Raw genomic sequence first — 26,676 nt, 5'->3', positions numbered from 1 at the left:
ACTGTATTACTGTGAGTTTCATACTTCCAAGGGAAACTTCATATTTAAGGCATATGGTCATGATGATAATTGCTGTACATGTCTTTGTAATTTTGTTTCTGTTTAGCATTTGTATGGAACATGATATTGCAACAAACATGATTCAACAACGTATTTATTCCACACCACAACTTGAAGTGAATACATACAAAACGTTGGGCACCGAACGAATTATCATTACTTCATTATCATTTTTATCATTAAGTTCATATCGATTTATAAAATACCAAGAGGGATTTATTTGAATGTCACTTTGAACAGCATTTTAACAAACAGCTGTGCAAAATAAATCATTTCAAGTTCCTTTCCTTGTATGTAAATATTTGGAAATTTGAAGTTTGTTTTTTCTTCTTGTCATTTCATCGATTTCATTGTATACAGGTGCATTCATATGTTTTAGTTCTCTAAATGTTTTTGCTTTGTTATGTTGGACTGCTGTACAGTTCGATTACTTAGTCATACGTGTTTAAATGTTTTCAAACCAAAATTTCTCTACTTACAAAATTACCTTTCTTTTGGATTAGTTTTAGCTTGAGCTCACGTTTTTCTTACACCAGACACATTAAAATATGGAACCCTGAGTTTAGGTTACAAAACGCACTCTTAAATGTTTACAAACATAATGTTTACGAAAACGACCCACGTGAACTTTCGGTATCGTAAATGACTCGATTCGGATAACATATTTTGCTGAAATCTGTTTCATAATATGACGGATTGTAGTAAGATAAAAAGCGTCGAAGACGGGAAAATGAGTACTTTTCCTGGACTCAAAGCTTCTGCCACACATTCTCAATGCTTTCTTTCTATACTTCGCCCAAATCTCAGTGTGCACGTTATCTACAAATTTGGTCCGTGAAAAAAAATTGGGCGAAGTATTTGAGAAAATAATTGAGACCGTCTGGCCAGGAAAGCACTCGTTCTCGTGCCCATATTCAAGTAATAATGAAATTATAAACAAACAAAATATACCCGAACTGAGCGATTTTCCTGTGTGTACCGAAATGCCGACCGAGAAGTATGTTATCTACATAAAATACTTACATGTACTTACTTACAATAAATAAATTGTTAAAACTTGTCAATCAAACTTTTTTGCATTATCTTGTCTATATGGAATGCTGCTTGAATATATCTGTATTCTTTTAAAAAGAAATAAAAATATGTTTAAATAAGAAATCTTATACCATTTAAACCCGGAAGAAAAAAAAATAATTGACAAAATCAAATCGTACTGCATGATTGTGAAGTGTTAACACTTATCTGCAATCAAAGGCGTATAAAGATTGGAAGAGTATTTACAGTAAATTTATGACTACTTTTAAAACCGGTTTACACTAAATTAATTTATATTAAGTTCCTTAAGAAAATTCAATCTGTTGGAACTTATTACATACAAATACAGGATATTAGCATTTGGGATAATAAAGAGGATTCTAACAAACGTTTTTTTTTTTATTGTACGTACGAGGATTTATAACTGAGATGGGATCATAACATGAGTTTCTGATATATAAGGTAAGTTGTAGGTCTGAAAAAAGTCAGAAACACAGAAATTAGAAAGTAAACGTTTTTGAAATTGAAATTATACAAGAAACAGACTTCTGTAGGATAATCTCTAAGGAAAAGATAGTTAAGTAGCTAATTACCACACCGAATCAACACAAATAATAAAATGTCAAACCTGTTAAGACTGTATTATGCATGCGCGGATCCAGGGGGATTCGGGGGTTCGGACCCCAACCCCTGGAAAATCCTTAAAAAGGAAAGAAAAGAAGAAGGAAAGAAAATGCAACATTAGGACCGCATTCAAAGTGTATGTGGTTGCTGTAACATACGACTCCGACGTAATTCATATTTCTGTGGATTATCTCAAAGAAACAAAGAATTTTACCCTTAAGAAAACTTAATTTTATTTTTTCCCTGACTTAACAGGTGAGCTCATAAAAATGTGAAAATAAGCGGTATATTGTATATAAAATTGCTGTGGAAAAGGTGTTCTTAAATGCTCCTAAAATGCCCAAGAATGCAGGAAATGAAGCGCTGAATTTCAAAATTTTCCGGGGAGTGGGGGTGGGGGAGGGGGGCATGCACCCAGAAAACATGTTTTGACAGGTCAATTAAATAGTACAATACTTACAACTAACGTCGAAAATCATTGTCATTACTCACAAGCCCCGGCATTGAAATCACTTCTCGTCATCACTTGACATAAGTGCTCGTGATTTACTTTGCCTACAGATCAGCGAACAGATCTTAAACAAATAGCCGTGTCATATGTACCCTTACTCAATCTGAGGCATCGTTCTGTTCGTACATCCGGTTGTCCGTACGTCAAAACACTATGTACTAAAACTTCGATCTTTCTGAGATGACGTCGTCGCTGATATGCTGTATGAGTAACGGGCCCTTGATTCCTTAAAAATAGTATATAGAGCATAAAGTCACTTGCGTCAAACTCCTTATTTATCATGCATTTAAGATTTATTCCGTACTTGCACTGTCAGGTATTAAATCACTTTATACAAATCCGAACATTGACCTTTCAATAGTTAAATTGTTCAAAGTGTACGCCTTATTACATAACTGTTTTTGTTGAACTCCACTTATTCTTGTTGAGGAGATATGCGAGGCTATACGTTAGGGAACAGAAATTAAATCCTGCAGTTGTACAGGAGTTACAGTCCTTTGATGATTCAGTCAGTATTTAAAATATTGCTAAGTACATGGATTCACTTGTGTAGAACACCTGATACACAACTTTTTTTCAGAGCTGAAGACGTACGAGGTCATACGTCGAAAACATTATTTAGACCCGGTATTTTAAGCTGGAGATGTGTCAATTTGATATTGATATAAGTAGTTGGTTTTAAATGACATAGCGCAAGATTGTGTACCGATATATGTCTTTTTTCAACCTCCACCGAAGATCAACCATAACATGCAGATATATACGTAAGGATGTGGTTCCTTAAAGTGACCATGGTTTTGAAAAAAAAAATACATTTATGTACATCGATCATTTAGAGTAGACTAACACTTCGGTTTAAATTGTATCTTTCTATCTTTTATACTGAATCCAAAACATTTTAAATGTAAATCATCTACGAATATTACATTGTTTCGTTAATTTCTTTTTTTACAGTCATGCTACATTGTACTGAATTTTGATATTAGGTCATTAATTGTTATAAGTGTGGGCGTCAGGTAGTTTTTAGATACATACTTAAGGCAGTAATGTATATGGGACTATATATGATAAATTGTGTATAGGGTCATAGTGAAACAAAATTATACAATCACTTTTCAGTGATTTAAATAAGATGAATACCAATCAAATGATCTCATCTGCCTTTCTAATACTATTTATCTTACACGTAGTGGGAACTGAAATGTTTTCTTGGGCTTGAGGTAATTCAAGTAAAAGTAAAATGTCCCGGTGATTACAGACCTGTCAGATAATGTCTTGCTTTAAGCCATGACAAAAATGGACGATCATCTCTTGCGCGACACTCATGATTATTTGCATTACTAGTGTGAATGTAAATGTATATCTTCGTATTAAATGTATGTCAGATGAACACTTGAAAGACCAAATCACTTGTTTGAGTTTGATAAAGAAGTTTCACTCACTGTTGAAACAAGGAAGTTAATCTGATCCATTCAACAAAAACTTATTGATTTCACATACAGACTAACGACTTCGAATAGTTGGACATATTAAGAGCTATATCACTTTACATGCGCACGAACGTGTTTATACACATTTCGATTAACTATGCTTTTGCGTTCATAAAACAACATGTTTTGCATTTAATTAAATATGTATCTATATGTACAGTTATGTGATGACATTTGCATTACATTACATGATGATATATAATAACCGGATAAATGTAAAAATCATGAAATAAAATCTCTCAATGAAACAAATCTTGATACTGCATTTATGCAAAAGAATAGTTTTTGGTATCCAGTATACACCAAAAGCATTTTATTGGCTGAATAAAACATAAAAATAGCATATGCAGGATTGTGGAATGTCTGTTTTTATGTCGTTTTAAGGGAACGTATGTATTATGTTAGTAGTGGAGAGTAATATCTATGTTTCAAAGTTATGCATAAAGGACAGTAATATTCCTGTTTCAACATTATGAATAAAAGATTGTAATGTTTCAAAGTATAAACAAAGGATCATAATATTTCCAAGTTATAAAACAAAGCACCGTAATGGTTCCAAGTTATAAATAAAGGACCGTATTGTTTTGAAGTTACACATAATGGATATTAGTGTCTCTCTTTTAGAGTTATACATAAAGGATAGTAATGTTTCAAAGTTACACTAAAATGAAAGTAATGTTTCAAAATTATACATTTACTATGATTAGGAGTTTAATGTTTCTGTTTCAAAGCTAGACATAAAGGATAGTAATTTTCAAAGTTAAACATTAAGGATAGTAATGTTTCTGTTTCAAGTTCATACATAAAGGATAGTAATGTTTCAAAGTTATACATAAATGATGGTAATGTTTCTGTTTCAAAGTGATAAACGATTGATAGTAATGTTTCAATGCTATACATAATGAATAGTAGTATTTCAGTTTCAAAGTTATACATAAAGGATAGTAATATTTCTGTTTAAAAGACACACATACATGATAATATGATATTCTGTTCTGTTTCAATGCTATACACACAGGATTTAAAAACTATACTGAAAGTATGGAGAAAAGTTTCTGAAGTATATGTACATTGAAATGATGTTTCTGTTTCGAAATACAAAGATTATCTATATTTCTGTTTCCTAGTTATATTGTATTTGATGTTACACGACTAATCTCATTTTTTTGTCTCCCTTAAGGTTTGAACATTGATTGAAACCCTTTGATTTATCATTGAATTTTAAATATAGAAATATAAACCACATAACATTTCTGTTTATATAATTATATGGTTCAAATATTCTACTTTCAGATATAAGGATATAAAGACCTCTCAGCTGTGAATAGTAAATAATGCAGGGTCTTTGGCTCTTCAAACTATTTTTGTTATGTATCTTGAAAACAAAGAGTGTATATGGAGAAACATTTATATTTCCAACGAATTTCTCAGACACTGTTGCACAGTACAGTACTATTAGTGCAACAAGTACTTGCTCTACTGGCGGAACATATAACTGCAATTCGGCATGTCCTAACAGAAATACATTTCCAACTTCTCAAGCTCCTTTAAAGAATCTACCTGCAAACTGCAAGGGATTGAGTTCCAGTGAATATCCAAGCAGCAGTGCAGCTAATACAGCAAATGGAACTGTTAAGTTCAATGGTAACACAAACGATTGTGTAATCGAAGAACCTGTTACGTCTAGTAGTCAAAAATACTTTGCAGTTACAGCATGGATTAAAGTTTCCTGCAGTAGTACTTGGTAAGTCATTATTTTATAAAGTTCTGAACAACACAATATCGCCTTATCCATTTTGAGAAAAAAGTCAAAGTTTTAAATATCTTGCTTTAAGAATAAACTGCAGCAGATTTGTAAAGATATCAAGAATGCTTCGAAATAGGTAGCTTTTAATCAATTGAAAACTTGCTATCTCATATATTATAAAATCGTTCTTCACTATTACAACCATCTGTTATTACACGAAACAGTGAAGTCAACATATTTCAGTTACTTGATTATTTAACAGGAACATACACTATTCAAAACTTAAATTCGAACGTTGCATTGGCTAATGTGAACAGTTACCTGCGCTAAATAAAAATTGCACGTTTACATATTGTCTGTGATTAGATTACGACCCTACAAAAGTACATTAAATTAATTATACAAGTAAAAGCGTAGATAAACAAGAGGTTGTACAACACGAAATATCCCCCTTGATGCATTCAGTAACTGCACGAGGAACAGAAATTATTTGGTCATTGTGATCTTGACCTTTGACCTACTGATCACAAAATCGATAGGGGTCGTCTGCTGGTCATGATCAACCTCCCTTTTAGGTTTTGTGATCCTAGACCTAAGCGTTCTCAAGTTATCGTCTGGAAACCGTCAAACTGTTCCGGGTCACTGTGACCTTGACCTTCGACCTACAGATCTCAAAATTAACAGGGGTCATCTGCTGGCCCTATTAAATTTCGTGATACTAGGCCCAAGCGTTCTTAAGTTATGGTCCAGAAACTGTTTAACTGTTTCGGGTCACTGTGACCTTGACCTTTGACCTACTGATATCAAAACCTTTTGGGATCAACTGCTGGCCATGATCAACCTCCCTATTACATTACGTGATCCTACGCCCAAGCGTTCTCAAGTTATCGTTCGGAAACGGTTTAACTGTTCCGTGTCACTGTGACCTTGACCTTTGACCCACTGATTTCTTAAACAATAGGGTCATCCGCTGATAATGATCAACCTCCCTATCAAGTTTCGTGATCCAATGCCCAAGCGTTCAGAAGTTTTCGCCCAGAAACCATTTAATTCTTCCGGGTCACTGTGACCTTGACCTTTGACCTACTGATATCAAAAGCAATAGTGGTCATCCGCTGGTCATGACCAATATCTCTGTCAAGATTCATGATCCTATGCTTAAGTGTTTTCAAGTTATTATCCGGAAACCGTTTAAACCTATGACAAACTGATCTCAAAATCAATAGGGGTCATCTGCTGGTTATGAATATCCTCTCTATTAACATTCATGATCCCAGGCCCAAGCGTTCTTGAGTTATCATCAGGAAATCGATAGGTCTACGGACCGACCGACCGACATCAGCAAAACATTATACACCGCTTTCTTCGAATGAGGGACAAAGTAATTAAATACTGAGATTTAATGAACTGATGTTATAAGTTTTTTATTTGTATTGTACATGAACATTCAATTTTGAATGATTTTAGTGTAACTTGCTTTCTTTAATTCTAGTGAGATATTAAGTATTGACCAAAATGGACTGCGATTGGAATATAGGAGTTCAAAATTTAACTTGGGCAACACAGAAGGAGCTATTGCCTCGTCATCGCAATGGTATTTGGTTGTCATCAGGGTAATAGTTTTATTTTATATTGATGATGTCAATATATTACAGCTGCGTTAACTTATTAGTATTCTATCGTAATATTTCGAAATAAGTTGCACGTCGCTGACATTTTCTTGGAGCGTTAACTACACAAAGAGAAATAAGAAATGTTCCAAACGGATTATTTTCTACAAAACTGATATAATATAAAGTTTATTCATCATTTTTTAAATAATATACTGAATTTTGGTGCGGCATTGAAGATAGTCTTATAAATGGTATTCAACTACCTTTGCTTGGATTACACTACATGTACCTGTAAATGTATGACAAATGACATGTCTTTATACTCTGTGGTATATTCGACTGTCATGCTGGAACAATAAATTATACATTCCGTCTATCGTCATGACTTTATCTGAAGTTTTCAGTGTTTCATACGTTTGGAGGACGGTGTATTTATAGATTGATTATGTTTGTTGTACATTATGGGATTTTTTAACGTAGTAAAAAATTATCAAGATTTGGAATTCATCTAATGATTCTGTAACTTCTGTGAAGCAAAATCTCTCAAACTGTGTAAATTGATTCCTTATGTCATTCAAGTTATCGATTAGGACGTCTTTTTGTCAACTGTGCCTATAGAGCCCATATCTTGTAAACATAATCAATTTACTTAGTATATAATTCAAAAATGCACCAGTAATGTGAAATTATTTCTTAGTTACGAATAAGGAATAAATAAAATTAATATGTTTTGTATGTAGAACTATATATATAGCATACTCAAAATCGTACAGAATATCTTTTTAAAAAAAAAAAAAAAAAAAAAAAAAAAAAAAAAAAAACATGTCCACTGCATTAAGACTAAAGACTAGCCTTTTCCTGTCGCCACAGTTACAAGTAAACGCTGAGGCGGGGAATGTAAATACAACAACAATTTCTGTGGAAAAATCCATGGAGCATATAAAACCAGAAATTTAATTAAAGAAATTGGACATGAATAATTCTAATATCCCGAGGACACAAATTGTCTAAATTGGAATATATCAATGATGAGGGAGGGATCTTTTTAATAATGATTGAATGATTTTTCAAATTCTGGGAAAAATTGTCTCCATGTTCGCTGAAACAAAAAATCCTACGCGTGTGTCATATAAAATTAAAATAAGATATTTCATTGTTCGAGATAGGAAATTGCAACGTCATTAGCACTCATGATAGTTTGCTTACAGAGTTTGATTGCGGTCAGTAGTGCATACTTCAAATACGAAATTTTATTAAAGTACTTGTTTTCATTTTTATCTGTAATGAAAGTGTCGGCCCTCGTAGAAATAGAATCAAACAACGTTGACGCTCCAGTAGTTTATTATAAATATTGACAGATTGGTTTGTAAAAGTTTTAATACTTGGCTCATCAACTACACATATACATTTATGAATTTCCCTTCAGTGTCCCAAGCATATCCTCAGGCAGTAAACGAACATCATATCCATGAACTGTCAAATGTCAAATCACTTGATAATGCTTATCCGTTCCTGACAGGTGCTACACTATTTGGTGCGAGCCCGTATTTTGTTACACCAGTCTCGAATACCCAAGATAATGTCCATTTCAGTGACACCACTACTGCCGCCCAGTCCGAAGCGGGGCAGCCGTCAAATAGCGAGTCCTTTCTGTCCCAGTTAAAAGATATATCGGAAGTGAAATCCCCGTCTACCTGCCAACCACCTATCTCACAAGTCCATAAAAACACACAGATTGAAACTGACCCCGTGTATTTAAATCTTGACTCGGAATCATCAGTGACCAATTCAGATACAGTCACATTAGACGGTGGTCCTGTTATTGTATGTCCGCCCAATACACAACAGGTAAATAATACGACAGAAAGTGGGTCAAATAGCAGTGAGGAAAAACCGGTTTCTTCTGACAGAGGTCGATCACGAAATATGCGTGCAGTATCTAGGTCGGAGAGGCGCTTGCACTCTTCTAGTCCGTATAGGAGAACAAGCGTCGAAAATACAAGGAACAATGACAGGGTTTCTCCCGTGGCTAAAAATAGATTACCTTGCCGGGAAGATGAACAGGAATCTATTAATAGATTAGGTCATTCTGTCAACAATACAGGTCACTAGTACAGACAGGAGAAGGTGTCGCTACGGTTCGCGCTTTTAAATATTCAAGGTATTTCTTCAAAAAGAACAAATAAACTTGAATCCCCAGAATTTCAACAAATATTTAAAGATAGCGACGTGGTACTGTTGACTGAAAGTTGGACAAATGATTTTTCACAGTTGGCTGTCAATCAGTTTGAGTATTTTGTTTTGAACAGAACTGAAAATAAGAAAAATAGTAAAAGGGTATCAGGGGTATTATTGTATATATAAGAAATGAATATGTGTCTAGTGAAACGCTTGTTTTTAAAAGTAGTGATGATATCATATGTATAAAAATTAATGGTCTTAATCTGTCATTAGAGAATGATCTGTTTATCTGCTTATGTTATGTTGTGCCGGACGACAGCAGCAGACAATCTATGATAGATTCTAATGTATTTGATAGGTTAATAGATTATATAACTAGTTTAGATGCAAAATATAAAAATGATTTTAATCTTTTACTTTGCGGGGACATGAATGCCCGTACCTCAGATTATCCTGACTATGTAACAGATGATAATTTTATACATATGAACATGTTGCCTGATGACTATGTTATTGATACTGAAATGAAACGCTTTTCTCAAGATACTGGTCGAATGAATAATAATGGTACTTTACTGCTTGATCTATGCAAGCATACTGGATTACGTATTTTTAATGGCCGTGTCGGTAGTGATAAAGGTATAGGCAAATACACGTTTGTTGGGAACAGAGGTTCCAGTCTAGTAGACTATGTAATAGGGACACAAAGTCTTTTCAGATTTATTAAAAGTTTTAATGTCTCAGACCCGAATCTTTTGTCTGATCATTGTGTTGTCTCTTTTACTTTTGAATTTGAAAAGCCATGTGTTCATGAAACAAATACTGAGTATGAAAACGTGAAATACAAATATGTATGGTCCAATGACCTGAAAAATGATTTTATTGATGGTGTTTCATCACAGTGTATTGTTGATAAATTAAACAGTTTTAATGAGCATATAAATGTTGCGGAAAACAATCAAGATATTGATGAGTGTATAGATGAATTTACAATTTTGATAGAAGAAGTTGCGTCCCCTTTGTTTAAAAAGTATATAAATGTCAAATCTGATAATGTCATATCCTCTGATAATAATAATGCATGGTTCAATGAAGAATGTTTTGAAAAGAGAACTGTTTTTTATAGAATGTTGAATACTTACAGATTAAATAAATGTGACGAAAACAGAATTAATATGGTACGTGCAAGATCTGATTATAAATCATGTATTAGAAAATGTAGATTTGAATACGATAAAGCTGAATCATTAAAAACTTGTTCAAGCTAGACATAAAAATGCAAAACTTTATTGGAATATGTTAAAGAAAAGTGCTGGCATTCAACGGTCTAATGTACATATTGAAACTTTTGAACAATACTTTAAAGCTGTCAATAACCCACAGAGCCATTTTTACTCACCAGATGAGGATATTACATATTTTATTGAACGTTACGAAAATGATGAATTTGGAGTTATGTTTGATGAATTAAACATCACAATTAATGAGTATGAAATTACCAAAGCTATAAAGCAACTTAAACCTGGTAGAAGCGGAGGCCCAGATACCCTTTTTGAACGAATTTTTTATTCACGGTAAACATGTATTTATGTCATCATTAATATTTCTATTTAACAAAATTTTCGAAAAAGGTTATTTTCCAGTAAGCTGGTCTGAAGGTTTTGTAATTCCATTACATAAAAAGGGCAGCATTAATGACGTAAATAACTATAGAGGCATAACGTTACTAAGTGTATTGGGTAAACTTTTCACCCGCATTCTAAATAATAGATTGTCTCATTGGGCTGAAATATATGGTGTATATGTAGAAGCGCAAGCAGGGTTTAGACCGAATATGGGAACTACTGATAATATTTTTGTATTGCATGGCCTTATTACTCACATGCTTAACCAAGGCCGACAACTTTTCTGTGCATTCATTGATTTTACTAAAGCTTTTGACTACATTGTGCGTGATAATTTATGGTTTAAGATGATAAAATTAGGTGTACGTGGCAAAATTTTGAATATAATACGATCTATGTACTCAACAGTGAAAGCAAGAGTAAAATATTGTAACAAATTAAGTGATGAATATGAATGTATACTTGGTGTAAAACAAGGTGAATGCTTATCTCCCTTTCTCTTTTCACTGTTTCTAAATGACTTAGAAGATCAATATATTAAAAGTGAAATTGAAGGCATTGATGTTAATATGTTTAAAATGTTTTTAATTATGTATGCCGATGATATTGTTATTTTTGCAAATAGCAGAGATGAATTGCAAATTGGTTTAAATGTTCTGTCAGATTATTGTGATAGATGGAAGCTTACCGTGAATACGTCTAAAACTAAAATCATGATATTTAGAAAAGGAGGAAGATTACCTAGAGATATGAATTTTTATTATAAAGAGCAGATTATTGATATTGTTACTAAATTTACATATTTGGGTATCGTTTTTACTACAGGCGGATCTTTTGCAGAAGCACAAAATACAATTGCAGGCCAGGCAATGAAAGCCATATTCAAAATGAACAAATATCTTTATAGATTTGTAAATATTTCTACTTCTCATAGGTTGGATCTTTTTGATAAGCTAATAAGTCCTATTCTTAACTACAGCAGTGAAGTTTGGGGTTTTGTACATGGCAATGCAATTGAAAGAGTTCACATGCAATTTTGCAAACGCATATTATGTGTTAAGAAAACTACTCAAAACGATTTCATATATGGTGAACTCGGTAGATTATCTTTCCAGTCAGTGCGTTATTATAACATCATAAAATACTGGGTAAAAATATTGCATACAAATGAGAACAAATTTGTTAACAAAGTGTATAATTTATTGAAAAATGATTGTGAAAATTACCCAAATAAAACAAACTGGTGTTCACTAGTAAAAAATCTTTTATGTACGTTAGGTTTTTATGATGCATGGTTTATGCAAAGTGTTGGTAACACTAACCTGTTCTTATGGCACGTAAAACAAAGATTAAAAGATCAATTTGTACAAAATTGGTCAAGTAGGTTAGACAATTCAAGCAGGGCTATATTCTACAGACATATTGCTATTTTTAAGTTTCAACCATATCTCAATTGTATAAACATCAAACGTTTTTGTACAGATTTTACTAAGTTAAGAGTTTCTTCTCACAGATTGCATATTGAAACTGGCAGATGGACTAAGCCAAACAGTACACCTCTTAATGAAAGGAAATGTTTTTCTTGTGATGTTTTAGAAGATGAATACCATTTTGTATTGGAATGTAAAGTATATAATAATCTAAGAAAACGTTTTATTCCCATGTATTACTGGAAAAGACCAAATATGCCAAAATTTATTGAACTGTTAAATTCTGAAAATGTTTGCATAATACGAAAGTTAGGGAATTTTGTGAACAAAGCTTTTGCTTTAAGAAAAGAAAGGTTATACCCAGTTGCTGTCAACGAAAATAATGTTAATGTTTCTTAATATTAGATACTCCCTTTTATTACAGACGTATGTATTTCGTTACTGTAGTATGTATAGATAAATAAATGATTTAATTAATTTAGTAAATGAACATAAGTGCTATATGTACGCCTAGACACGGTATACTGTACGCTTTAAACTAATATTCTAACCTCTCATTTATAGTCATTTTAACTGGTATTTTCTTAAGGCAAACTGCCATAAGAATCCTAGTTTAATTCTTATTTTTGCAGTGTATTTTGTTTAACGTAATAGTATCATGATAAACTATAATTTACAGTTTATTTGATATGTTGAGCTTGTGTTTCGTTTCGGCAAGGTCAACTTTCATATTGTGTATATATAGTATACATATGATGTGTATATGATTGAAAATGTGTATATATGTGTTTGTATAAGCATACAGGATATAACATATCTATTGATCGAATGCTACCGGTACTACATTTACCCACATAGTATAAAACAATGATATAACATATGTATTAGTCAAAGCTATTACATGTATCCACTATTTACAAAACAAATATATATGTAAAATGACGAGATTCTGTAACATGTGTAATATTCAAAATGTGACACTAGTAAGTTCTGTTAAGCACTTATTCATATTACTTTAATGAAATCATTATTTTTGTATCATCATGTGTTCTTAAATGATTGATATGTTTGTAATTGATATGCAATTTATTGTATACCTTCTCCGATGAACCATATCATTGTATACATTTGTTAAACACTGTCCTGCCATGTATTATGTTTTGTTCTTCCTCATGGGCTATTTTGCCTTATGGAACTTTGAAAAAATAAAACTAAAAAAACTATATCATTTATAATATCATTATTTCAGTATGACGGGACGCTGTCATGGTTTGTAAACAATGCAAAACAGACAGATATATCGTTTACGGGAAGCGGAACACACACCTTAAAACTTGGACCAAAAACTAGTGAGTTGGCTTTTCTCTTACACAATCTTCTTGAAAAATATCAGAACTATTTCAAGATTGCATATGTAGTAAACCTTTTGAAACCATGTACGCCAGTAGTTGCACTGTATGCCATTACACTGTTATTGCAGTTTTATAATATATTCAATTATAAATGTGTCAAAACAAATGTGTAAAAATAATCTTTTTCAGTTTGCACTGAGGCATCTGTAAAGGACACTTACAATGGTTATTTTTATTTGCTAACATTTGCAACTTTTCTTTTATATTAAGAAAGCGAAAAGTTATAAGTCACTAAAAGGAACAAAATGTTTAATCTATCATCAAACTTTTACCAATGCTTACAGCTCAGAGTTACTTACCTCCTATATTCAAAAGTTTTACAGAAAAATTATACATCATTTCCTGTTTCAGGGAAGCCTGTCTGAGAATATTCGTAACGCTGTGTTCCATTTTAGAAATTTAAACGACCTGTCCAAAAACTGCATAACTTTATCATTTTACTTTCTTTCTTAGTATAAAAAGGGGAAAACCTTTGAATATTTAGGTAAATGCAATTTCATCAAGCTTGAAACGCTGCCATAAATAACTCTAGCACGAGTGAGTCAGTATTTTGCATGTGTTACCTTAAATAAAATAGATGACTGCTGTAAAATGAAATCAGTAATGTGTATATTGAACCTTAAATAATTCCTGTACAAGATTTAATCATCAGTACGTATAATTAACCTTAAATAACTCGTGTGCGAGTAAATCAGAAATGTTAATATACATAACTCCTGTGCAAGTCGTTTAGTGATTTTTATATGCGACTTTAAATACCTCATGTACAAGTTAATCAGTAAGGTGTATACTAGAAATCTAGTGATCATGCTTTAACAAAAACTGACTCTTCTGTTGAACTTATTTAAGTGCTAAAACAATAAGGTCGGTTCTTTCCTAAGTTTGATGAGTCTCATATTGCTCTCATTCCATAACTTTCCGTTACAAACAAGGTGTACTTTTATGTACATTTAAAAAAACAAGATTATTTCACTGTATTATTTGTTTTGATGCAGATCTGACTACCCTAGATACAATTAGCATGGTAGACGCTCGCTGGTATTCCGACTCCCTCACAGACAGGTATTATATTTATCAAACACTTAACCACGTTTGAGATGATACTTCAGAGCCGGAACTTATTTCTATTTTAGGGTGCATAATATATGAAAAATGGTAAGTGACTCAAAACTTACACATTATGTATTTGTGACATGGTTGATTTTTTTATGTCATACTTGTGACATTTTTTACTCGAACTATTTTCTTTCATGAGTTAATTTGAGCAATGACGCCGAAGCAGTCCTTGGCTAGATATTTATTATTTATTTATTATTATCTGTAGTTTTATAAAATATAACAAGGAAACAGTTTTTTTATGCACGCTGAAATGTTGTTACATTTCTTTTCAGGGAAGTCGATTCTTTGTACATCGGAACATTTAAAAGAATCATCTTAATGTCGGATTGTAGGTAAACAGTCTATTTCATGATGTTTTTATAATCAACTTTGCAGTGTGTCATATGTACTGTACAGAACATTATCTGCATCATTAACAAAATTAGGACAGTTTTGTTTCGTATATTCTCAGCGTTTTGCGTCAAATTATTTTGAAGTAGGTTACACAAAGAAAGTGTAAGTACATTAATTCATGGACACGGGACTGGTTTTGAAAAGAATCTTAGAACTGAAACCTTCGCTTATGTGAACGATAAAAGGCCCATCATATTTCTCTTGTTTCAGTGCTATTTGATAGTCTACATCTTACAAATTAATTTAATTTGTTTCAGATGCCCAGTAACACATCCAACCTTGGTACAAGATACATTACCGGTGCAGAATATGAAATGTAAAAATGGTGATAGCATAGAAGTGTTACGACTAGGTACAAGCGTTCACATTCCAGAATACATGACTGACAAAGATAATTCAACATCATGGATCTCTGAAAATGAAAAGAACATCAATGTAACGCTGACGCTGAAAAACCAGTTCCAGGTCTGATTTACTTATTGGGTTATATATGATATGTTACTATAACCGTTATTTTCATGTTCGGGCCTTTATAAGCATCCAGTGCCGGTATATATAAGCTTTTATTTCGGTATATATATGACCATTTCAGGCATAATCTCATTCTAACATCACATATCACTAAAAGTTTGATCTTTGTCCGTTTCATGTATTTGCTGATTATCAAGTATTGAAAACTTTTATCCCAGTTTTAGTCGAGAGCTCTTGACAGGAAACATTTTATGCTGTCCTAAGCCTTCATTGAATTGAGGTATGCTGTTTTCTTACCGGTATTGTGCTATTTTCTGGTCCTTTGGGGTCATGGAGTACATTCACTTTTACATTATTGGACTCCCGCTCAAGCCTTGATAGGATGCTTGATGGGTGTTGCACATTCCAATATCTCTCATGAACAGACTCAGTCAAACCGAGTCTATTCTTATGTGCTTGCCGTTCTATGCTTCACGTATTGTATTGAGTAACTTCACAATACGATCCAATTAACTGTTCTTTTTCTGCTAGACTTCTCTTCGAAAGATGTATGTGTATATAAATATGTGATGAATTGTGAGGTATTGAATGCCCTCGGGTTTAAAATTATCAATTTGAAATGAGAGTACTAGTATTATGATGCATATATTTGCAGATAAAAAGTATTTCTGTCAACGGTATCAAGAATGCACCCACTAGCCTACAAGTCATATTGTTCATTGGCACGACAGAAAACAGGGTTCTTAACTTCAAGTCATCTTGTGGTGGAAATGCTGGACACTGCGATTCGCTCAATACCAGTTCAAGGTATATATCTGTTTGGGACCCAATGGAATAACAAACTGTCATAGATTTACATTCACATTGATTCATCATGTTGCCATATATATGGGAGCCATATATTTATTGATTCCTCGTAAACATACCAGTCTCGTCATTTTAGCCGTACAATAGTGCAATTTAGAATAATATCTTATAACACGAACTTGTCAACAGAGTGCCTTTCCTAATTTATTTAGAAACCGTGTTGGGATATTTGTATATTTAATTTATGTAATCCTTGTCAATAGTGCTTAATCCAGGTTGCCAGACTGGGAAAACATCAGGATGGGAATACGTAATTTCTTTATTAAGCAATATCAGAAACAAATAATGCCACGACCAATAGCGCTGTTATGTACTCTTGATATGAACCTTCTCTGTTTTTTCAGCGGTGAATCTTTTTCATATAATTTTGATCCGAGTTCAGTAAAAAAGCGAACAGAATATCAAGAGTTGATCGCTGATAAAATTGTTGTGCAGGCAATGTTTTCTGCAAAGAGCTATTTCACTGTGAGTGAACTGAAACTGGAGGCAAGGTAAGCGATGATTACGTTTCTTGTTCATGTAACCAATCTTGTTTAGATATAATTATGTTCATTGTTTGATATTAGTAACTTATAATTCATATTAAAATAAATCTGAAAACTGTACTAAATATAATAATATTATGTCATTTAACAGAAGTTTCAAGCATTTTTTATCAGTTTATAACGCGAAGGATCTACGAAACAAAAGATAATAAAGTTCAAAAAGGTACATATGTACAGTTTTTTTTTTCTGAAAACAAAACGACATTGTTATTTATATTGAAATAAATTAATTGATATATTATAGATGCAACTGCTTTGGACAAGACCAAGGTTGTTCCATCTCACAAGGCAATTACACATGCAATTGTATCTCATCTTCTGAAACAACCAGCAAACATTGTGACCAATGTAAGGACGAGTTCTATCGTTCAACTGATGACTTTAAATGTGGAAACTCTTGTAGCTGCAACACAACTGGTAGATTAGATAACATATGCGACCAGGTAATAATGTTTATAACATATATCGTTTAAAATATTCACTATTTCCCTATCTGAACATTTGTAACTTAAAGCTGTCATCGGATCGACCTCAAATGTCGAACAAAACATGTTTGTTTTGTTTTTCCCCCCTTTTTTTATGCCCCCGAAGGGAGACATATTAGTTTTCAACTGTCCGTCCGCTCGTTCGTTCGTTAGTTTGTTAGTTCGTTCGTTCGTCACAACGTTAACTTTTTGCATGAAGGCACTTTACTCACGAACCACTGCACCCAGGACCTTCAAACTTCACCTGCTGATAGTACATATTGAGTATACCACCCCTACTGACTTTGGGGTTACCAGTTCAAAGGTCAAGGTCACAGAGACCATCGTTAACATTTTGCGTTAAGGCCTTTTACTCGCGAACCACTGCACCCAGGACCTTCAAACTTCACATGCTGATAGTACTTGTTGAGTATACCACCCTTACTGACTTTGGGTTACCGGGTCAAAGTTCAAGGTCACAGGGGCCAACGTTAACCTTTTGCATGAAGGCCTTTTACTCGCGAACCACTGCACCCAGGACCTTCAAACTTCACATGCTGATAGTACTTATTGAGTACACCATCCCTACTGACTTTGGGATCACCAGGTCAAAGGTCAAGGTCACAGGGGCCAACGTTAACTTTTTGCATGAAGGCACTTTACTCACGAACCACTGCATCCAGAACCTTCAAACCTCACATGCTGACAGTACTTATTGAGTACACTACCTTTACTGACTTTGGGGTTACCAGATCAAAGGTCAAGGTCACAAGGGCCAACGTTAACTTTTCGCATGAAGGCACTTTACTCGCGAACCACTGCACCTGGGACGTTCAAACTTCACATGCTGATAGTACTTATTAAGTACACCACTCTTACTGACATTGGAGTAACCAGGTCAAAGGTCAAGGTCACAGGGGCCAACGTTAACTTTTTGCATGAAGGCACTTTACTCGCGAACCACTGCACCCAAGACCTTCAAACTTTACATGCTGATAGTACTTATTGAGTACACCACTCCTACTGACTTTGAGGTCACCAGGTCAAAGGTCAAGGTCACAGGGGCCAACGTTAACTTTTTGCATGAAGGCACTTTACTCGCGAACTACTTCACACAGGACCTATAAACTTTACATGCTGATAGTACTTTATGAGTACACCAACCCTACTGACTTTGGGGTCACCAGGTCAAAGGTCAAGGTCACAGGGGCAAACGTTAAGTTTTTGCATGAAGGCACTTTACTCGCGAACCACTTCACCCAGGACCTTCAAACTTCACATGCTGATAGTACTTATTGAGTACACCACCACTACTGACTTTGGGGTCACCAGGTCAAAGGTCAAGGTCACCAGGTCAAAGGTCAACGTGCTGCAGGGGCATTTGTCAACATTAGTGACAGCTCTTGTTTTGGTTTGTTTTTATATCTACTAGTGTGCAATGTTTTGGCTATTTACAGATTACTAAATCTTTTTGATCGATTTCTTTTTAAATATAAGACAATACCATTCATAGAATACAACGTTATAAAAATACCAAAGGTATTAATTTTATAATATCTGATTCTGAATTTATCATTACAATCAAATTTGAACGATATTCTACATTGTAACATTGTATGAAGAGAATTTGAAATGTGAACGTCGAAACTTTTGCACATGAATTTCCGATAAAAGTTAAAATTTTGCCAGTACAATCAGTGATTAAAATATTTTTATCCTTTAGCCTGCTAAATTTCTAAAAGGGACTGGTCCATCATTCACTTTCGGCAATACCATTTATTATTCGAAGGGACGTTCATTGAAAATTTACAGACTGAAAAGCAAACAGTGCAGACCATGACCAGTCTGCACGGATGAGCAAGCTGATCTTGGTCTGTACTGACCGCAAAGGAAGAATCATTTGCCGCCAGCAGGCTAAAGATTAAAATTCAAAACGTACTTACTACCCCTATGTAAACCAATCAAAATTAATTTAACTCAAACATCAACCTTCATTTACAGATTTAGAATTTTTCTCACCATCTTGAAATGTAATTCCTTAGAAAATAGTGTTATTTGATAAGAAATGTCTTTAAAATGTCCAGTTCAGCTATTATATTGTTTTGAAAAACAGGTTGGTGGACAATGCAAATGTCGCGCAAACATTGAAGATCGACAGTGTACAAAATGCAAACATAACACAGGAGGCTTTAGTAGTAGCGGGTGTACTGCATGCCCTTGTAATCCTGAGGGTATAACCAGTTGCAGTGATAGTCTTACCTGCATCTGTAAACAAAATGTAGAAACCACTACTGGTAATTGCGCAACATGTTTACCAAACTATTATGATATTACAAAATCTTCTGGCTGCACATTCTGTGATTGCGATGCTTCAGGCACAATGGATGTGGAACCCAACTGTAATAATAACACTGGGAAATGTGAATGTAAAGTTAATGTACAAGGTTATTATATACTTTTATTTACTTTCACTAATTTCATATCTTTAATACTCTATATTAGCATCGGTCTTTCTTGTAATGGTGTCCTTTTGTCTGTCTTTTAAAATGCAACGTTTTGATGTTATAACACAAGATCTGTTTCTTATTCCATCTTTAGCAGTTAGCATTTTATATGAAAAATTCTCCTTAACAACTTTTAAGTTTTGAATTCTACCGCATTCATAGCTAATTTAGCAATCATTTCGAGTTGATATATGTCACGTAGTTTTAATTCTGCATGAAAGTCACTTCTTTTTCCTATAGAGTGGTTTTGAATGACTGACCTGACTTTCCACATTTATCTGTAGATGTTACATTGTATTTTCCACTTGATTAGTCAAGACGGTTGTTTACATGCACCTTCTTTGCAACATTCTTATCTTGCTTTTATAAAGTTTTAAAATAAATTAAACTGTAACTCACTCTCTCAGTAGCAGGTAGAAAACAAAACGTGTGCTGTATACAATCGTAAAATTACAGGGAATACAGTTAGTAATCAGAACGCATCAAAATACATGTTTCTGTATGAATGAGTAGTAACATACATATAATTCTTGCAAGTGTTTTACAATGTGTTCGCTTTTATATGAGAAGTTCACTGTTTCACTGACTGTAGATCTACATAACCTATTTTCTTCGATGTCATTCACTGACCAGGTATTGTTAATGCTAGTGTATATTCAACATCAGGTTGACTACATTTATTAAAACCCTGTATTCAACTCACATTGGATACGCAAAAATAATTTTATAGTGGGACTAGAGATGTAATTACTTCAGTTGTAACGTTAAATATGACGTCGGAATTGACGTAATTATGGCGTCTAAGCGTTCCGTGCTTCAAAAAGTTTCGAACGTTTCCAGTCTTATTCAAATTAAAGCAATAGAAATATAGACTAGTGGGTAATCATTATTATAAGCGTAAAAATTATTCATTTGTCCATCACAGCGAAGGGAGCATACTAGATCTAACATGTGTTTTCACTCATGCATATCTATTGTCTTCCTTTGTAGAGTGTGGTAGATCTAGATTCTATAAATATTTGTCAAGATAAACGAATGCCCACTTTATGCATGTGTCTGTATCTTTAACAAAAAATATATGTTATATCTTATAAGAACGGGAAGCTGGTAGTAGATCCATTACCATAAAAATATGTATCACATTCCATCTTAGGTCAGAAATGCAGCGCCTGTAAAGATACATATTTTGGTTTGTCCGCGGACAAGGAAGCTGGTTGTGAGAACTGTTCATGTAACATTGTCGGATCAGAGTCCTTGACGTGTAATAATGTCACTGGTCAATGTCCGTGTGTTGATGGAAAGGATCACAACGATGATGGGAACAGGCAGTGTGTAAGTCTTTGAATACATGTTCTGGAGGATACATTGATTGATAATTCTGAATTTCAATTAGGTCATTTATAATAATCAATAGATCTAGTTTATATATATATGTACTTGGCTTGTGCTTGGCGGTCGGTCAGTCGGTCGGTTGGTCGGTCGGTCGGTTCGTTGGTTTTCATGATTTCCGGATAACTCATGAAAGGCTTGACCGATTTAAATAATTTTTGGTACACAGGTGTAACATCAGAAAATACAGGTCAAGTTCGAATTTGGGGTCAGTAGGTCAAAGCTCAAGGTTACAGTGACCCTGAACAGTTAAACGGTTTCCGGATGATAACTTGAGAACGATTAGACCTAGGATCATAAATTATGGTACACAGATCTAACATCATGAAATGCAGGTCAAATTTGACTTTGAGGTCTGTATGTCAAAGGTCAAGGTCACAATGACTCGGAACAGTTAAATGGTTTCCGGATGATTGATACACAGGTGTAACATCATGAAATACAGGTCAAGTTCTACTTTAAGGTCAGTAGGTCAAAGGTCAAGGTCACAGTGACTCGGAACAGTTAAACGGTTTCCGGATGATAACTTGAGAACATGAGAACGCTTGGGTCTAAGATCATAATTTTTTTACACAGGTGTAACATGATAAAATACAAGTCAAGTTTGACTTTGAGGCTAGTAGGTCAAAGGTCAAGATCACAATAACACGAAACAGTTAAACGGTTTCCAGATGATAACTTGAGAACGCTTGGGCCTAGGATCATGAAAATTGATAGGGAGGTTGGGTATGACCAGCAAACGAACCCTTATGATTATGTGGTCAGTAGGTCACAGGTCAAGGTCACAGTTACCCGGAACATTTAAACGGTTTTCGGACAATAACTTTCAGAATGCTTGGGACTAGGATCACGAAACTTAATAGGGAGGATGGTCATGACCAGCTTATGACCTGTATTGATTTTGAGTTCCAAAGGTCAAAGATCAGAATGACCCGGAACATTTAAACCTTTTTCGGACAATAACTTGAGAATGCTCGGGCCGAGGATCATGAAACTTCATAGGGAGGTTGATCATGACCAGCAGATGACTTCTATTGATATTGAGTTCAGTAGGTCAAAGGTCAAGCATGTTCAGCTTTGACATTTGCTTAGCTCTGTGACAAGGCCACATTGTGGGGGTATAATTCGTCACTCCTGTGACAACTCTAGTTTCCTAAATTGTCAGATAAAAATTTTGTTTTTGTTTTTACATTTTCAAGCGATAGTTAATTCAGCAGTCAAGTATTTTGTATTAAGATTGGTCTGCATTTTTCTAATCTGAAGTTAAATTGTGATTTTATAATAATTATTGACCTGTAAGGTGGCGACGAAACATTATCTTTAGATGTTCGATTTATCTCAACAATATCTACTAAAGAACGTTTCGAATAGCAGGTTGCCCCGGACCATATCAGAGACTAACTTAACAGCAATTCTAATATATATTCTATTCAAAATCTGCCATCATTGCGAAGTGAAAGAATATTGAATTTTCATTTGACAAAAGTGTTATCGTTGTGATGGGTACGTCTCAATGCATTTTACCAACTTTTATAGTTATGCTTGAACAACCAATGAAATATTTGTAATGTGCAGCGCTTGCTGGTGGTATTTCCTGTCGGTTCCATACCAGGCATTTAGTATCTACTTTTAAAAATCCTGATACACTTTACCATTTATGTAGGTAGAGAAATTCCATAAACTGGAGCGGTGGCATATTGTTAATAGTACACAAATTAGATTTAATCCGTGTTGAAGACGTCAGCATGCATTTAGATAGTCGCATAATAATGCTTCAGTTTTTGACATATGAAGCTATTTAATTACTCAAGATTATGTAAAAACTAAAATTGTATTTTAGATACCTGGTGAATTGAAATTAGAACCAAGTTTTGGGCCAATAGCCGGAGGCACATTGTTGACATTGACAGGAACATTACTTGGTATGAAAGCACAAGTTGCTCTTAAGCTTGATGGAGAACAACAAAGAGAAGTTAACAGGTAAAAGCATTGCAAAACAGTTCTGAATCGAATTCTGTAAACTTACACAAGGGCTAAAACCATATAGCAGGACAATTCTAGTCAGACTTTTCTTAACTTTAAAAATCTCAATTTGTTCTTGATCCTTTACTTTCACAGTCTATATGCAGAAAGCAGCATGCGATTATTCACGGTCTCCCTATATATAGGGTAATTAAATAACTGCTGTCGCTAGTTTCTTCCCAAAAACAGGAACAACATCTTAGTATACAAACTAACAACTGTGGAAGATGTATTTTCCAGTCAGAAGGTTGTTTTTTAAGTTGATTCCCTTGGAAACAGTATACCGGTATATTCTTATATATCAGGATTATTTATTTCCTTTTCCAATATTTTTTTTAATTTCACGGGAACATAGACTGCTCTGAAAAGTGAAATACTTCAACATAATAAACTAATAAGGTAAAGCTTTCCAAATGTTAAGAAAGAATAACAATCATAATAAAATTTCACGAGTGCAGTTTAAAGGCACTTGTTGGGTAAAACTATCTATAATCATATAATCATTCAGAGGTGCCTCGAAAATAAAATGTAAAAAAAACTACCTATCAAAAATAAGAGTTCATACATCTACACTATTTTATCAGGAAAAGTTAAAGGCACATTGAAGTTTCATTGAGTCATTTCACTACATTTATTCAGCAGTCAAAATCACGGACTTTTTTCAAACTTACAATTGTAAGAATTTGAAAACCAACTTTTCAGACAGTGCGAAAAGAGAATCCTCGGATGTTTTTACAGTTTAGATGTATTCCTATCCCAAATGACAGTAGGTCATAGGGTATCTATACGAAAAAAGATTGGAATATTTTTCACTAAATAGTTGAGCAAAAGATTGGATTAACTTGTTTCTTCCGCTTACAAAGTGTCAAGTGATCATAAAAGTCTAATAGCTATGTACGCGATGTGTGCTTTGAGCAAGTAAATACTCTGGTGTCTTTGTCGGTAAAAAGTTTACTAAAAACCTTTTCAGTTGCTTGCTTGATGGAGTATAACATTTTCTTTACAATAATGAATATTTCGTTGCAGAAGCCTGACATTTATTATCTTCAAGACAAAGAATTTTACAGAAGGTGAAAAATCATTATCTCTTACATGGACAAATCTAGGTAAAACGTATCGTGATGAGAGATTTGAAAGAGAAACAGGAAGCTTCACATACAGGAAAAATCCGCAGCTCATTGTACCGACAGCGCCAGTCAGGAGTTTTTCAAGGTACTCCGGTCGATCTGTCGATCTTTGTTACTCTGTATTATAACAGTTGTACTGAAGAACAGTAATGGAGATTTGTGATTAAAAGTGGTGGTCTTGTTTTATTATGACAATATGTTTTGTGGCTGTAATCTTTAAGCTCAGTTTGGTCGAACGGAGGCCTGTACGTACGCCTATTACTGACATGAAATTTAACAAACGATAGGCGTGATCGATTAGCGGACAGTGACAGGAGGTGAGGGAGGGGTGGGTATCAATGTGTTATCAGTCATTGCCTTTAAAACGACTTTCCCATCGAATTCCACCAATTGGTTTGAGACATCCTCTAGAAGTAGCCAGTTGTAATGATGAAGCTTATCCCTGTATTGCCTCGTAAAAAAGCTCTCACACAAACGCGGCCTTCCGCTTGCGTTTAATATTGATGGATTTACATCCACAATGTTGTTATTGTTTCTAGTCTTTTTATATCATGGAGTAGTGAAATGCACAAAAGAAAACGTGTAGACTTGGCAAGAGCTAAAATGCCAGTAAAGAAACTTAAAATTACAAAAGGTCATACGCTTAGTCCCATGCCATCGGGCTGGAGCGGTGTTTTACTCACTTTACCACTCGTGAACACACTTGACCAAACCGATTTTACTATCAAGTTGTCTTTTTGCTTTTGAAATATTATTTAAGATTTGATTTATTCATATATTTCACAAAACTGTTCTTTACATGAATATTATGTTCGGTATGGTTTAAATGTTTCTCATTATTAAATCCTACTGTGTTTTAAAACGTAACGTCTGTTTCCAGCGGCGGCTGCACACTTCGACTACTAGGCAGTAACCTGGACAGCGTGGCTTATCCAAAGATGCGAGTGTACCTGAACAAAGGGCTTGAGGCAGAATCAGTAATTAGATAATTGTCTATTTACAATTGAAAAAGAACATACTGTACTACCCCGCATTTAGTTTTATGCCGCTGTTTAATATGAAGTATGTCGACAGATTAGTTGCTACTTTTAAACGTCTTACAGACTGTTCAGAGTTTCAGATTTAATCATCTATATACACACCGACAACGAAAGTGAAGACTTACTTCATCACCAGTATGTACTAAGGTTATTGCATAACAAATTAATTCTGATATTCTAATACGTGATACCTTTCAGAAAATCTTGGATTTGTTTGATACAACAGATGAACAGAGAATACAAGAACAGTTGCCCCATAGTTAACTTACTGCGACTAAAACGATTTGGTATTTTTTTGTTAATTTGGTGAAAATTCACGCCTACTTCGAATTATCCAAATCTTTATTGAACAGACTGAGTTCCCACCACAGGCGAAATCAATCTGAAACCAGGCTTGCGCATTTTAAAATTCTTGTTCACGGTGTAACAAAGTTTGCGTCCTTCGGAACATTTTTTGTATGTTAAAGATATTCTTTTAGGTAAAACTGGTATGTGAAAAGCTTCTTTGATTATGATATACAACCGTTATCCATTTTAAAGAAGTTTATTTCTACCAAATATTTCCTATGGAGTGGAGAAAATGGCTACATTAACATCTTACGGTGTGATGAAATTAAGACAAATATAAAATTTCTATCAAATGCATTTGTATGAAATTAAAACCATTGGTCGTTGAACACATCGAATTTAACTAAGAAACTCAGCAGTGTAATCTTTATTCTTCCATATAGGTCTGCTCCTCGGAGCCTGCTGGATTGTATTGCCAAACACCAATGGTCGATCAAGTTGGTACAAACCTGACTCTTTCATACGGCTTCGGACTGGACGGAGTTACAACGTTCGAGAATGTTTCTAGAACATATGGAACAATGTTGATGGTTGTTGCCGACCCTGTAGTTTACGTCAGTAATTCGGAAACATTCAGGAACACGTTTGACAAAGTCTTCAAAATAAAGGTAGCTTTATTTAAATGGTTTACACTGGTTTATATTCTTGTACCTTTTTGA

The 26,676-nt window shown here is 34.1% G+C and overlaps 1 protein-coding gene across 1 annotated transcript; it reads left to right on the top strand.

Annotated features, from left to right (window-relative positions):
• The first annotated feature begins 1,274 nt into the window (after positions 1-1,274).
• Positions 1,275-26,676, top strand: LOC123546407 (usherin-like). The gene is made up of 16 exons (XM_053551975.1): positions 1,275-1,557; positions 5,014-5,464; positions 6,960-7,080; positions 13,566-13,665; positions 14,724-14,790; positions 15,120-15,179; positions 15,498-15,705; positions 16,367-16,518; positions 16,923-17,069; positions 17,368-17,566; positions 19,701-20,031; positions 21,245-21,423; positions 23,321-23,460; positions 24,529-24,714; positions 25,510-25,606; positions 26,401-26,676. Exons 2-16 carry the CDS (start codon positions 5,055-5,057, stop codon positions 26,674-26,676), a joined length of 2,673 nt encoding a protein of 890 aa, XP_053407950.1. The 5' UTR covers positions 1,275-1,557; positions 5,014-5,054.

This window comes from Mercenaria mercenaria, chromosome 9 (assembly GCF_021730395.1).
Source record: "Mercenaria mercenaria strain notata chromosome 9, MADL_Memer_1, whole genome shotgun sequence".
In the NCBI taxonomy this organism is placed as follows: Eukaryota; Metazoa; Mollusca; class Bivalvia; order Venerida; family Veneridae; genus Mercenaria; species Mercenaria mercenaria.
Note: the sequence above shows the minus strand (reverse complement) of the source record. Positions and strands in the feature narration are given on the sequence as shown.

Bases quoted from the DNA above. Each gene is read 5' to 3' on its own strand.
- LOC123546407 (XM_053551975.1), top strand. From the start codon at position 5,055: ATGCAGGGTCTTTGGCTCTTCAAACTATTTTTGTTATGTATCTTGAAA. The intron at 14,791-15,119 runs GTATTATATTTA...ATTTCTTTTCAG, and splicing joins TCCGACTCCCTCACAGACAG to GGAAGTCGATTCTTTGTACA. The intron at 20,032-21,244 runs GTTATTATATAC...ATTCCATCTTAG, and splicing joins ATGTAAAGTTAATGTACAAG to GTCAGAAATGCAGCGCCTGT.